The sequence below is a fragment of the Helicoverpa armigera genome, chromosome 19 (assembly GCF_030705265.1).
Source record: "Helicoverpa armigera isolate CAAS_96S chromosome 19, ASM3070526v1, whole genome shotgun sequence".
In the NCBI taxonomy this organism is placed as follows: Eukaryota; Metazoa; Arthropoda; class Insecta; order Lepidoptera; family Noctuidae; genus Helicoverpa; species Helicoverpa armigera.
This window is the reverse complement of record NC_087138.1, coordinates 2,328,208-2,343,549: the sequence shown is the minus strand read 5'-3', so window position 1 is coordinate 2,343,549 and position 15,342 is coordinate 2,328,208. Positions and strand designations below refer to the sequence as shown.

Sequence of the window (15,342 nt, the reverse complement as noted above, 5' to 3'; positions counted from 1 at the left end):
AGCTAAACAAAACTATGTTAACACATATCGCAAATAAAAAAATGCTATTTAATCTAAATGAGATATTTCTCTGACAAACATCTATTAATTTTAATAAAGCAGGATTAGTAGTTGCCAGCTGCTCCATAAATTTAATATTTAGCACAGTATAATATTCTTCAGAATTAGGTCAACACTTGCTAAGCTCGCCCCTAATAACACATAATTTTTTATAAAATAACTACTTTAACTAGCAAATTCCTCATTTACCTACAACACTAATCTGATAAGTAAACACTCTGTATTTACTTATCAGATGACATGCACAAGTGCACAAGTGCACAAACATATACACACACTTCTTGTGCACACTTGTGTCAATGACCTGTCCGTATTTAAAATCTCGGTAAACATAACCTTTCCGGTATTAAAATCCTCGGCTAAATATAGTGTAGAGATGTCAACAAACTACCTGCCCTTTAAAAACATTATTTATTGACCTCTACTATATGTTCTCATTCAAAACATATGCAATTTTAACCTTACAGACACAAAATATTAAACTACTACCTTCCGCCCGCGGCTTCCCCCGCGTAGAGCTCGGTTATATCGCGTTTCCAAGAAAATTCTTCAAAAGTCCGGAATAAAAACTATCCTATGTTCTTTCTCAAGGTCCACTCTATCTCCGTGACAAATTTTATTAAAATCAGTTCGGTGGTTTAGACGTGAAAGCGTAACAGACAGTCAGACAGACAGAGTTATTTTCGCATTTATAATATTAGTAGGAAAGTAAGGATTCGCACATTTCGACACAATACCAATTACTTCGCTATTATACTTCAAGTTATCGATTTGAGTCAACTTTAGAAATAATTCGAAACGGTTTAATAATTAACACTGCAACGGAAGTTTGACACATGCAATATGTATGATGCAACCGCTGCACGCAATTTGAAGTTAGCAACAACCCTTTGACATTTAAAAACATGGGAGGGAAAGCTGACTCATACTTTCAAGTAGCCGAGAAAAGGTCTATGAAAAGCACTGGGTATTAAATCATAAGCGTAGATACTTGATTTTACGGTGATATAGAAAGAATAGCCTCTATGAAAGGGGCTGCTTGTCAAAACTAATAATATGAAGAGTAAACTTTTTCTTGTTTGTTTACACTCTAAACCCCCGAAATTACATAGCCAATTTGAAAAATTCTTACATACCGTTTTGGAATCTAAACTCTCCCCATAAGTTTATTTTTAGGTCATGTAAATATGTACATATAATTCATTAGTAAAACTCTCCCCTAAAAAGTCTTAATCTAAGTTTTAAGCATAAATTCTCAAATATCTCAAAATATCTATGACAGACTATGCAAATATTTAGTCTGCACCATTTGAACTCATGACCCCGCGGCTTAAAATCTAAACACCGTACATTAGTTTAGCATTTCCAAACACATAATAAAGCAGGAACTAACACAATTCAAAAATTCTGGCAGCAACACGGCACTTTTTGAACGTCAAAAATTTATAAAAGATGTTCCCCATAAAACCCACCCTTCACCACTTCCTATGTGTTTTTACTGCGAAGAAGTGTAGCAACAAACTCCATAGACCTAGACTCATGCCTGTCTATAGGTTAGAAGAACCTTTTAAATCCCTATTTCCCAAAAATCTCTTCTACATAAACAAAAAATGTGGACATATTTTTCCTTCATGTCCAGCGTTCCAAAATTTATTCTCACGGCCGTGTTTACGTGAGTCGACAATTTCGGCTTCAGCAAACAATGATAGCGAATACAAACTCGCTGAATTTACGTCCCTGAAGTTCGGAACTTGCGGAAAAATAACTTTTAACGAGTACAAATGGGCTTTTTGGACGAAAATGTTATATGTATTAGGAAGAAAAAGATACCTATTTCTTACTGTAAGTTACTTTGGTCTAGGAGAAGTTTCGGCTTTTACATCTATTGTGTTATTAGAATTGTGAATATTGGATATATACAGAAGTTGCAATAAAAAATCAGTTGTAAAACAAAATGATGATGTGATAACAGATATTATTTACAAGCTTACAAAATCTGGAAAAATCTCTGAACATTATCGATTTGATAAAAGCAAACGATGAGCATGACCAGTTGATAAAGATGTGTTTCCTAAAGGTAAATAATTAACTGAGATCCTATAACCTACAAAGCTGTGTCAGCCTTAGCCCGCACTCCAGGCAGTTATGTTTACGACAACTAGAATAACGGAACGGGGCAGTTCTCAAAAGCTTTAAAGGTACCACTTATTACAAAAATAAAAAAAAACTCACCTAAACAAGTCCTATTAGGTTGTGGGGAGTATATCCTCGGCACTGTGACTCTCCAGTGGTCGAGGAAGTGCGCTGGTGCCAGCACACCTTCTTCCATCTTGGACCTCCATAGCTCCACCACGGCGTCAGCTCGCCCGGGCAATGTGAACCTGTCACACATTGTCACTGTCACTAAAACGCTCAGTTCCACATTTTAAAAAAGCAGTCAATGGTCTTATTGGTGCACTTGGTCCAATACTTTTATGTCCTTCACAAATCGTTTGTTATCAGGATGTTAGGGGAACAGTTTTAAGTTCAGCATTGTTAAATATTATAGTCACAAAAACATACTTCAGCACTGCATTTTTTTCCGTCATCCAAATTCTCGGCATTGGACCGTTTTTATTGCATTACCATTGAAAATGACAAAAGACAAACGATATAAAATCAAACAACGAAGAAAAACTATCGCGACCTTTCGCTACGGTAGTAAACACTGTACTGTCTAAAACCTGGCACAACGCCACCACGAGAATCCGTTCTATATATAAAAAATCTAAACAAGAATAAAGATCAAGAACAAATAAAAACAATACAAAACTTTAACGAGCAAAATGACATCTATGTGTATGTTTATAAAGATCGAAGTTGCATGTCCGGGTGACCTGTGTGCTGATGATATCTTCAAATGAGTCATATTGCCAAATGACTTGTCATTATTTGATGATAGAATTAAGAAGGTAATGATTGAGCAGATAATTTATAGGAATTATCGTTACTATGCTAAACTCGGACTAGGAATAACCTAAATTCTGCCCATAAAACAAAGTCAGTACGGTTCTTTACATAAATGGACACTCTTTGGCGAGTTCTTTGATCTACATTTCCCACCAAATCCAACAAGATGCACTCAATCGTCACTCGACTTCTCATTTAGTTTCTTCTTCCTTCCAAGAAAATCGACCTCATCAAAACATGCGGACTTCTGTTTTTACCAAATAAAACTCGAAGAAACACTACGGAATCTTTAAACCCACAAGTCTAAAACAGAAAAGTCTTCAACTAACAGCGTAGTAGGGACGGTAAGTGAATTCTCCTAGTAAATAATTAAACGTAGATACTTTTCGAATCATACAATCGATGTTAATAAGGCACAGTTACCTAATGATAGGTTGTTTTCAATAAACACTACTTATCGGTCGTTGACCCTGAATTTCTCGCTAACCATTAGATAGTTAGAAAGACATCGGATTACTAGATAATTGAAGAAGTGTAGAGGGCATCGATCAGAATGACGAAGGCTTGATTACAAACTTCAGACCAATATCAAATCATTACTAATAGGGTAGTTTCCTAAAAAATAATAATTAGTCCGTCTTGTAGATTGTCCAAAATTAAGCGATAAGTATTTTTTCTTTTTTAAATTGGATCAGAACTTGTTAAGATATAGCGTGTTTAAGTTGAGTGTGACGTCACAAGTTGCTACAATTTTCAGGAGACTGTGACGTAAAAGGCCCCCACTCCTAATTTTTGAAGCGTATTATCTTTGTCATTTTATGTTTAATTAAAAAAAGAAAAAATACGTATCCAATATTTTTTGATTATCTAAAAAGCGGACTAAATATTATTTCATTATTTCGACCCTGGACACTACCCTATTGAATGTTATATGTAAATGTGAAAGTATCTCTGTCCGTTCGGCTTTCACGCTAGAAGTGAACTGATTTAAAAGAAATTTTTAGGGATTCGAGAGACTGAAAAAGGGCATAGGATACTTTTTATTCGAGTTCGCTAAGATGGCTCGGGAAGCAGATGAAATCGAAGACCTAAGCTGAGAAAAGAAAAAGTCTGTATAACAGCTGTGCCTTAGTTTCCTCACATCCATGTAATTTTAGAGGTTCTTGTAACAGTGACGTCACACAAAATCGAAGAATGATGAATGGAACTTTCTAGAAAGAACCAATAACAGTAGACACTACAGAAGTGCGTGAAAAGGATGAATATGTCCGGTATGAAGCATACTGTTATTTTAGTACGGATGAGGTAGACTGAATCTAAATTAGTCTTAACACTGCAGATTTCAACCCAATCCGGTGATTAGTGCTTCTTGATGCTTTTGTCTCTTTAGACAAATAAAGTGACCGCATTTGAATTGGAAAATGACGCGTCAAAATGGATTTTGTTCATAATATTACCTCACAGGTATTTCCATAGGAAATATCAATACTTTGTCCTAAGCAGTGTTCTCGTCGCTGAAATCGAAAACCTTTACATTAAAATGAATTTTCAGTATCAGCCCAGTAGTTTTCGAGATCGCACCTCATTCACATACAAACCACTCTTCTATTTTTAATATTGGGTCGATTGACGTAGGTAGCTATTTAGAGAGAGAATTTGGTACGTAGGTATTATGTATCCTACCTTTAAATAAATAGTGAGGCTTTCTTTTATTTAAATCAATTGTATAAATAGATACCTACCTTATAAATATCAGGGTAGTTTGGGATCTGGAAAAAATACTTTTCAAATTCATATCTTTTGGAGCCCAGAAGAGACCTTTCATTCTTTGAACTGAATAAGTATGAAACTTGTTCATCTCCGGTTTTATTCGGCGCTTCTACATATAACTTCATACAGGTTCTTAAATATGTATGAACTAATAAACTCATATCAGCCTTAACATTATTTGAAAATAAAACTTAAGCACTCCATTAATCCCATTCCAAACTATCCAGAATAACATAAAAGCGACAAAATGTTGCCATCAGAAAAAATATCAAGCAGTGTAAACACATTACCCCAATTCTTTCAAAGTCGGCTAAATATACGAGGCTAAAACTAAAGCACTTAAGAAAACCGGGAGGCTAGATAAAGAGAACAAGTAGATTAATAGTTGAGGAAAATATTCGACACAGCCTAGTTTCTGAGATTGCGACGCATAAACACACTAACGGTCTGGAGGCTGGATATAAGTAGAGCTGTTAAAACAAATCGGTCACGGACATTTTTTTTATGCAGAACATAGTTTTTCGTCAGAAATAATTATTCGTAAAATAAATAAATGACAGGGATAAATGGAAAAGAGTTTTTGAAAGAACATGAAGTAGGCATTTTCGCAAACTTTTCTATTGCATCGTCGAATTTCTTATTTCGTAGTTTGGGCTTGTTAGGTGTACTGCCGTGTACCTCTATTCTCAATATCAGGCCCATTATTAACTCATAGATCTATGGTGCAATTCTATTAAACCTTTTACTTCAAACAGACTAAGATGGTACGCTGTCAGGTAACTTGTATCTAACAGGTCTACATCTGAAACTGTTTTGATACGTAATACAAAAAACTTGATATGAAAGAAGATACGAAACATGATTAAGGAAAATGTACCATTTGTGTATTATTTTCTCAAAATGCTACTGAAACCGCGGGGTTCAGTTAATCTTGTATACTAGAAGTCAATGACCCGATTGATATCAAACATCATAAAGTTTACACTGTTGGCAATTTAAACACGATTATTTTCACGTTTATTCTGGAACTGAAATCCACTAAAATACTCATAAATCCACAGCTCTGGTTCACGCGGGTAGTGCGTGCTTCTAATGTTTTAGAAACGTTGACTCTATTGCATCAGATAATTTCATGACTGTTTACCTCATTGAACATGGATCAGAACTGAGGACAAGAATGAGAAGGGAATGGATGTTAGCATGACATCTGAGCAGGAAGAAGAATAAGAGTTTAGATTATTGATCAAACATGTAGAAGTAGTATCACTAAATAAAGATCGATAGCACAGAGAAGAGTCGATATTCGTAAAGAGCATCCCCTAAAAAGATAAAAAAATACTGATAATTTTGAAGAAAAACTTAAAAAATAAGTAAGACATAAACCCACCCACAGAAACATAAATCAGCAAATACATACAACCTCGGATCAACATAACCAACAAATCATTTATTTCGTCTAGTATTCTAGATCATTAACCAGAAAAACTCGGTCACACCGTAAACATCCCACTTCCCACCTTAACACCTATAAATAAGGTTGATATTTGCAAAGCAAGTGGTACAATGGGGCTTGGCAGTACGCCAGCAGCCTCTTCAGCATCACTACCTGTTCCCAAAGACCTTGGGCATGACACTGAACTCATTCAACGAGGTTGCAGTTCAGAGCGGAACGTGTCATGTAACGTATAACGTTGCATTCTTGTTTGGAGCCATTTGAAAATGGTGCTTATGTGAAGGTTCAAAGAGTTCAAATTCATTTGGGAAGACGTTATTAGATGCTGGTAGATGAATAGTCTTTGCCTATGCATGGAATTTTCGAATGCTTGAGGCATAGACGTAGCAATGGAGGCCTAAAGGCGAAAACTAAGTATGTATAATTATATGGTGTGCTTGAAACTACGCCGACGTCTATTTCTTGCAAGCTGAACACACAAATTACGTTCGATTGAAGTGAGCCTAATGGAGGCGCAGAAAAACAGCTGACTTCACACTTACCAAATTAAGTTAGACTTACTGCTATTACTGTTTCAAACTAAAATACTGCAACGCCGTAGTTGCGGTAGAAATTAGTACAAGTGCTACTTCCCCGGAAAAGTTCAAGGCCGTATACTCGGCTCTCTGACGAACTAAAAGCTTTGCATAATCATAGTCTTCCAGAAATGACGGCTTTCATCGTGATGTCAATATTTATACTAAAGAAGACTCTAAGAAGAGTATGTGATACCCGTAAAATAAAAAGTATAATACAATAAGTAGCGTAATCTTTTTTGAGGCCATAATAAGAAGACTAATGAAACATTGTGAATGATGACACGATATATTTCAAGACCTAAGAGCACCTAACATTTACTACAAAAACACTAACACGCTTAGATGAACCAACTATGTCTATATGACCTAATCGGCCGTTGTTTGACTGAAATAGTACAAACTATGTAGTTACACTACGTTCCTGAATATTTCAAAGTCCCTCACAAATTAGTTTGGAGACCAATTAACACAATAATGAATGACCACGAAACATAAAGTGCCATTAACAGACCAACAACTAATCTAACGAAACATTAATATAATTGAATGATCACGCAACAAGCGAAAGAAGATGATTCGTAGATAGACAGCATATTCTCCTAAAACGTATACTTATCGTTTGAGCTTACTAAAATAGGAAGTCCTAGTCTAGAGAAATCTTTCTGACTACCTCTGAAATCTCCTCAAAAAGATGCAAACCTCTGGCAGTCTTTGCAGGTAGCCAGAAGCCAGAAAGTCTGACAAGCAGTCCTCCCAAGGGTGGGTTGCCCGAGTAACTGGGTTGAGGAGGACAGATAGGCAGCCGCTCCTTGTAAAACACTGGAACTCAGCTGCAGCCGGTTAGATTGAAAGGTGACGCCAACATAGTTGGGAAAAGGCTCGGGATATGTCTGTAATCTCAGAAACTGGACAAAGTCCATTAAACAGTCTACGTACACAAAAAACATTATCAGGCATTTGGTACGCACTTCGGTATTACAAAGTGGTTCCATAACAGCGTGTAATGTACGCAGATACGTTATCGTTGCAGGCAAGGTGAGTGTAAAAAATATTTCTCGAATAGGCTAGCGAAAATGTAAATGAAAATTACAGGATTTAAACCGAACTCCTGTGGTTTATAAAATGTATTATACGTGGATCTTTCAAACATGAAATTTCGTTTTGTATTGCAAAAGAGCCATCTGGGAGAAAGGCCAACAGTCCAAAATCATCCTCCTGCATATTATGTAGAAGCGATTTACAGCCTAGCCTGGCAACATACAGCCAGAACTCACTACACTATTCCTTAGTGTAGTCGTTATTGGTCTGTATTGATACATACCAACCAAAGCAAATACCCCACAATAACAATAGGCTAGGTAAAAAACCTATGCTATAGAACGCATACAAAAGACTTTGAAGTGCATCACAACGGTCTAGTTCAGGGATGGCAACCACTAGAACACGTCATCATGTGGGAAATAAATTGAGCACCCCCTTTTACATCATGAGAGTTTCACATCGAAATTATTGCAATAGAAATTAGGTACAACTATATGTGTTTCTCGTAAGCTTCACCTGCATTACGGGGGAACTACTTGCCACAAAAGAAAAACATTGTTCTGGAAATTATATTTAGAGACTCGAGCTTTTTTTTTTTAAATGGACAGATTTTTTAAAATAGTACATAAGTTATCAAAGGTTCGCCATTCGTTCTAGTTGAATCAAATGATTTCCCAACACAATGCACGCCGGAGCCTCGTGTCTATGGGGAATCTAATAAATGCGAAGGCTGGCAATAATGCACAGTTCCTTTTAAAGGAGGTCGCTTTTAATTACTTTGAGGAAATGAGATTGCGGGCTCGGAGTATGGAGTTTAGAGGTAAGTTTATTATTTCAAGTGTTGTTTAATTCGATTGAAGAGTATGTTTGATAGGGCAGGATTATTTTAAAGGAGAAACTCTAGAAATGCACTTCATTCGAAGTAATTCTATGTACATCCGTAGGTTTTGGGGTACAGCAAAGATGTTATTTAAGACCTCTCAAAAATCAGAGTCGTTTAGGAGACATCACATCGTGGTATTTCAAAAAATCATAACCCATCACTAAGACAGTCCTTGTTCTACAAAGAAAAAGGTCAAACTTTGTGAGCAATATTCCCTATTATAATAATCAAGAGTCCTCAGTCTCATCAACAATCAAACTAATCAGATTCATACAGTTGACTCCATCAATCTAATTGAGACAAGTGGCTACTTCGTCTCGATTGGAATCAATGTTGTTAATAAAATATTTTGAAGTGTTCAGGCGTTTAAACAACATGTTCAAGTACACGTGTCTCGAGATAATTTATTCAATCATACGAATATTAAGTTTAATTATTTGAAGAAGGTATATAATGCTGTAAAGATAAATAGATGTATGCAAGATGTTCATGACCGGGATCGTTGGTGTTCCTTGGGGGACCTACGGTCAGCGGAGGACGGCAATTGGCTGATATGAGGATAGACATGTAGACATGCAGCGTGTCAAGAGAGCACTTTGCCAAAGTCCTGACTAACTTTTAATCCTGTTTGGGTAAAATGTGGCTCAAGTAGAAGACGATTTGTAAATATTTAGGTTTATATGGACTTCTGTATAACTTGTCTTTGACTCATAAAAATAAATAACACTCTAACTAAAGTTTAATTAATGACGATTTAAATTCCAAACAAAAATAATTTAATTTCTGTACAAAGTCTACTTATCATCTGCGAACACATGTCAGAGATAAGGAAATCGATGTGGGTCAATCAATGCAACGAGGTTCAATACTAACAGCACAGATAAAAAACAAAAGTGTGTGATGTCATACGTCAGTCCGATGACATTAAGTGCGCGCCAAAACTTTGACAGGAGATTTTTAAATGCATTCAATAACTGTTAACTCTCTCATATTACAAAAATCAGAGCAGGTCACACTACGTTTCAAATATTCGTAGGTAGGTAATCCGTTATCAATACGATTAATATAGACATTAGTAGGTAATCGATAAATCAATACAACATTAGTGATGTAACCGACTGTGTCAGATAGATAACGATCATTAATAACTACTATTTCCTTTTAAAAACAGGTTTTGAAAAACGTGAATTTTTGTCTAGGATTTCAGCTACAAAATGCACGAGACGTTCTTGACGAGTTTTTTTGATTATTCAAATATATTGTTATTTATATTATATTTATTTAATGTCAAGTTGGAATGGTCCATTAATAATATATGAGACGGGGTCTCAAAAAAAATGGAGGCGCCGCAAAAAAATCCAGACAAGTAAGTCGTTGAACTACAGGTAACAAGAGCAAAATTAAATTTAAATTGTGATCACATTGAGAACATACAGGACACAATTTTCCCGCGGTTTCACCTGAGTCCTGTGGGTACTACTGCCCTGAACTTCTGTACTGGGATAAAATAAGTTAAATTCGGTAGTTTCGGAATACAAGCATACAAATAAAATGTGTCCTCTTTATAAGGGGAGGGGGCTAGATATGAACGCAGTTAGTATCCACATAGGGCCTTGGCAAGAAATTGCTTGGACACTACTTTTTTTTTGCAGTACTAAAGCCCTTATCAATACAAAACTAAGTTACAAAGTTTTGCACTGGCAATTATCGTGACTAAAGTGTAAAATTAACGACACGAACGCGACCCACATCGTGCCTCTAATTTTGCACGATTGAAGTACCATAGTCAGTCTGATTATATTTGACATTGTGTAAAGGGAAATGATAAGTTAGTAGCTTAGAATTAAACGATGTTGAATTTATTATATTTCAATAACTTTAAAATAATTATAGTCTGACCGTTTTTTGGTGCAGTGCACAGTCCTGTCAGTTAGAATAAAAAAAAAACTTCACAAAAGATTCCGCACCCCCATACTATGAATTTTCACGTTCAATTTTCAAAGTAGACAGTTGTGTCTACGTTGTCGGTGAAAACGAGCTTACTTAAAACATCTAGATAATAGCAAAGGTTCTACGGAGGTCCTAGACCATATAATTAAACAGTTACCCGTGATCCCAATCAAGTATAACATCAGTATCTTGTCCTTTATTATAACAAAGAGTCACTACACGGAAATATGTACGCGATATTTTCTGCCTCAAAAACCCTGGTTGCGATTCCACTGAATTCACTTCATTCATTTCTTAAAAATCACACAAAACCACAAAAAAGCCTCACTTGGAATAAAACACAAAAAAAAATCACAGTATACGTAAAATTCTCACAAACAGAAGATTAAGACTACGTTAAGCGACAAAATAATTTAAGTGACAGTAAAAAAAAAAGTAAACAAAATAAAAAATGAAGGCATTATCAGAAGCAGGAAACGTCGGAAATCAAACTTATCTTATCAGATTCGCGTCAAATCTTTATCTATTTAACGTATCTTTTAGCGTCCTCGAAAAATCAATATCATCGTGGTCGATTATTTAAATATTCAAGGTAAGATTACGTAAACAAAATGAGATTATGTTTCGCGAATATAATGTAACTGATCACGCTAAAACGTTATGTATTGTTTTATCAATATGTCCTTTAAATCCTTTGTTACGTGAGGATAAGCTAATTACTCGTTGAACTAGCAAATCTGTTCAGCATCATCATTATATCAGCCAATTGCCGTCCACTTATTTATCAATCTGTTACAATGGGTAATATCCCATTTGTTATCACTAGCACCCAGTCTTTATGTCAATAAATAGTCTAGCTTTTTTTTATTTATCTAGTCTATACTAATACAATACAAAAAAAAAAGATTCTATGTTTGTTTGTACCCTAAAGGCTCCGACACTACTGAATCCATTTGAAAAACTGTAGTGAAAAATTCTTTCACTGTTGGAAAGCTACAATTTTTCTAAGTAAAATAGGCTATCGGTATTTTATCCCGGTACGAGCAGTAGTAATTGCGGAAAAACGACTAGTGTTCAGTAAAAAATGAAATGTAAGCTATAAGTTTTCATGTGAAAATGTTACAGGCCACATATACGTGTACATGGACGTAAATAATGTAGTAAAAGATTATGATAATTCCTCCTTAATAATGATAAGTGGGCCTGTCAGTTTGCCCCATATTCGCGTAACAACAAAATACGCATGTAAATGAAGTTGGTTTATTGCACGGACTACCAAACGATTTAAGACGGCGAGGAGCAAAAGCTTCGTACCTATATTTTTTCTTATGTACAAATCGCTTGCTTAGTATTAAAGTGACCGAATTCAAAATCAATCAATCATGAGTTAGATACACTGTCATCTTTAAAACAACGCCATCTGTGACAAACTCCAAGAAACTCTTAAAAAGTTAGAGTTATACTGCTCTTACAATGTTTCGGTCTCTTTCACACTTATGAATTTGAAGACGCCATTTTGACATTACACTGACACATTCAGTAATCGTTTAACCGGCTCAAAACGAACATCTGGTCGTTTGTCATAAAAGTGACCTATTAATATTTAGGATTGTGTAACAGTGAAATCGAAGGTAAGTTTTACTGATTATTTTTGTTGTATTTTGACCCAATACGTAATGAGTCTATTTTATATTAAATTTGTTAATTTATTGTACGATATATTACGTTTTAGGACTGTTTAAAACTAAAACTTCTAGATGATTCTACAGCACATTAATGATTAGGTCTCTTTTTGAATAAAAAACTTAGTAAATTTATTCGTACACTCTGTAGAATTCATTGTTAAGTCTGTTTATTACAAATAATGATAATGTATTTTTAGTAACATTCAGTATTTGGTCTGTACTATACTAAAAAACGGAATTTTGCTATGAATGTGCTAGGTGATTTAAGTTCAGGATTGAGTCACTTTAAAACGAAATATGGAACAAAAAAAGAAGTTTCACTTGTTGACCTATAATTATAATTAAGTATTTTTTTATTAGGATGACGTCGTCTACTTCGCGATCAAGAAAAATTCTAGATTTAATTCAAATTGAAGATAACATTATTCCAACTCAAAATGTTGATGTTCAGGTGTGTAAAATCGTTGAATTGTCTTTATGGTGTCTTTCTTTATTTACGTCTACCTGCAATTTACTGACTAATACTTCTTTTATTGTTAACAGACGATTTGTTGTGATGCAACTAAAGAGCCCGAAAATGTTACGAATATTATTCCAACTCAAAGTGCTGATGTCCAGGTTTGTAAAATAATTGTATTGTCAAGGTATTTTATTTATGGCTAGCTGCAATTTACTGACTTACTCACCTTTAATTGTTAACAGACGATGATATGTGACGCATCTAAAGAGCCCGAAAATGATACTGATATTGTTTCAACTCAAAGTGGTGATGTCCAGGTATGTAAAATTACTACTTAGCACTTACTTATTTATTGATACTTTATGTAGGTATGTTTAGTTAAATTTGTTTATTCACCTTTTATGTTTACTTGCAGATGTTATGTGATGTTTATAATAAACCCGAAAATCAACGACATTTGAATGCCTCTGAGTATTTCAAACATACTGAAGGCCGTAACAAGGCAGTTATAGATTATCGTGTGTCACCTGTTAATTCTGGAGAAAGCGACGCAGATTTAAGTGATGGCGATCCTACTTTCGAAACCGTACAAAGGGCCAACAGGGTAGTCATTTGCTATTTCCCCGTACCCGTAGTTCAAGTTCGAGTAGTAGTTCTTCTTCAACTTCAGACTCAAGTTCATCATCTGATAGCTCTAACGAAGAGACTTTGGAAGAACAGTTAAATGCCAATAACACAGAAAATAGAACACCTGAGCCAACAAGAGAGTTAGACGGAGGAACAATGGAGAATCAAGATAATTTAACAGAAGACACAACTTCCGGAACACCTACAGTTTCTACTAAGCCAAAAGGTAAAAAACGCACTAGACAACCGGAAAACTGGAAGCAAACTAGAGCAAAAAAATTGAGAAATTGTGGTAAGTCATATATTAATAGTAAAAATATTATAACTAAAGCTCGTGAACTTAAACCACCATGTAATGACCAGTGCAGGCTGCAATGTTCTAGCAAGATTGATTCTGTTCAAAGGCAAAGTATTTTCGACGCATACTGGGAACTTGGAGATATTCATAATCAGCGATCTTTCATTTTGTCGTGTTTATCTGATATCACACCCAGATATAAATATACCAATGCATTGACCCACGGCATTGTAACAAAGCTTTCCATTTTGTTGTTGCTGGTAATTCGATCAGAGTTTGTAAAACCTTTTTTACTAATACTTTGAACATATCCGATCGTATGATTCGTACTGTTAAACATAAGACTGATAAACATGGAATTTTGAAGACGGATTGTAGAGGAATAACCGGTAATCATAAATCAGATGAAGTATTAATTTCTGACATCAAAGAATTTATCAATTCTATTCCAAGAACTGATTCTCATTACACACGACAATCATCGACCCGTGAATACATAGACGGTGGAAAAACGATAGTAGATCTCTTTAAAGACTTTGAAGAAGTCCAAAAACAAAAAAATAAGCCAGCAGGAAAGTATTGCACATTTTATAAGGTTTTTAATACACAATTCAATATATCATTTTTTCGCCCAAGAAAGGATCAATGCGACACATGTTTGCAATACCAGAATTCATCGCCTGAACAAAAACTTATTATTCAAGAAAAATATGATTCCCATTTAGAAGAAAAAACCCTCAGCCGACAGGAAAAATATAATGACCGACTTAAAATTGATGACAGTAATAAAGTAATTTTGTTCGACCTCCAAGCTGTTCTTCAATCACCTAAAGGGGACACTTCAGCTTTCTATTACAAAAGTAAGCTCAATAGCTATAATTTCACTGTTGCCTCCTTAAACAAAAAAGTAGAAGGCAAAGTACAGGAATCGTACAGTAACGTGCATTGTTATTTTGGAATGAAACTGATGCAAAAGAGGTGCCAATGAAATAGGCTCTTGTCTACTCCATTATTTCGAACAACTTTGTATCGAATCCAGGGCTACTAATGAGGAAGGCATCAATCTTATACTGTATTCGGACAATTGCGGAGGACAAAATAAAAATAAATATATCGTTACACTTTATCTTTACGCAGTTACACATCTTAATATTAATTCCATCACACATAAATACTTAATCAAAGGGCATACGCAGAATGAAGCCGATAACATACATAGCCTTATAGAAAAGAGGTAAAAAGAATTTAAGATCTGGACCTATATATTCACCACACCAATATGTATCAATAATTAAAAATGCACGAAAATCAGGAAACAAATTTATAGTAAATGAGCGTACATTTCATGACTTTTATGACTTGAAAAAGTTACAAGAAGCTTGGGGATACAATTTTAATAAAACAAAGAATGGAGATAATATTGTATGGAATGACGTAAAAATGATTAAGGTGACAAAGAAAAACCCCTTTTCATTTTTTATAAAAAAATCTTATAAACAGGATTTTTTGGAAGTATGTGTAAGAAACAGGCGAACCAAAATGTTGCCTTTAAACGAGTTAACGCTAGTCAAAGCGTACACTGGAAAAC

The 15,342-nt window shown here is 35.0% G+C and overlaps 1 protein-coding gene and 1 pseudogene across 1 annotated transcript in view; one reads left to right on the top strand and one right to left on the bottom strand.

The window, feature by feature from the left end:
* Positions 1-15,342, bottom strand: part of LOC110379784 (E3 ubiquitin-protein ligase UBR1) — a 54,891-nt gene that overhangs the window by 28,576 nt on the left and 10,973 nt on the right. The window contains exon 3 of the mRNA XM_064039398.1: positions 2,293-2,441. Coding sequence (XP_063895468.1) covers positions 2,293-2,441 — 149 coding nt within the window. The remainder of the gene's footprint in view (positions 1-2,292; positions 2,442-15,342) is intronic.
* LOC110381727 (uncharacterized) lies at positions 12,012-14,723 on the top strand (annotated as a pseudogene).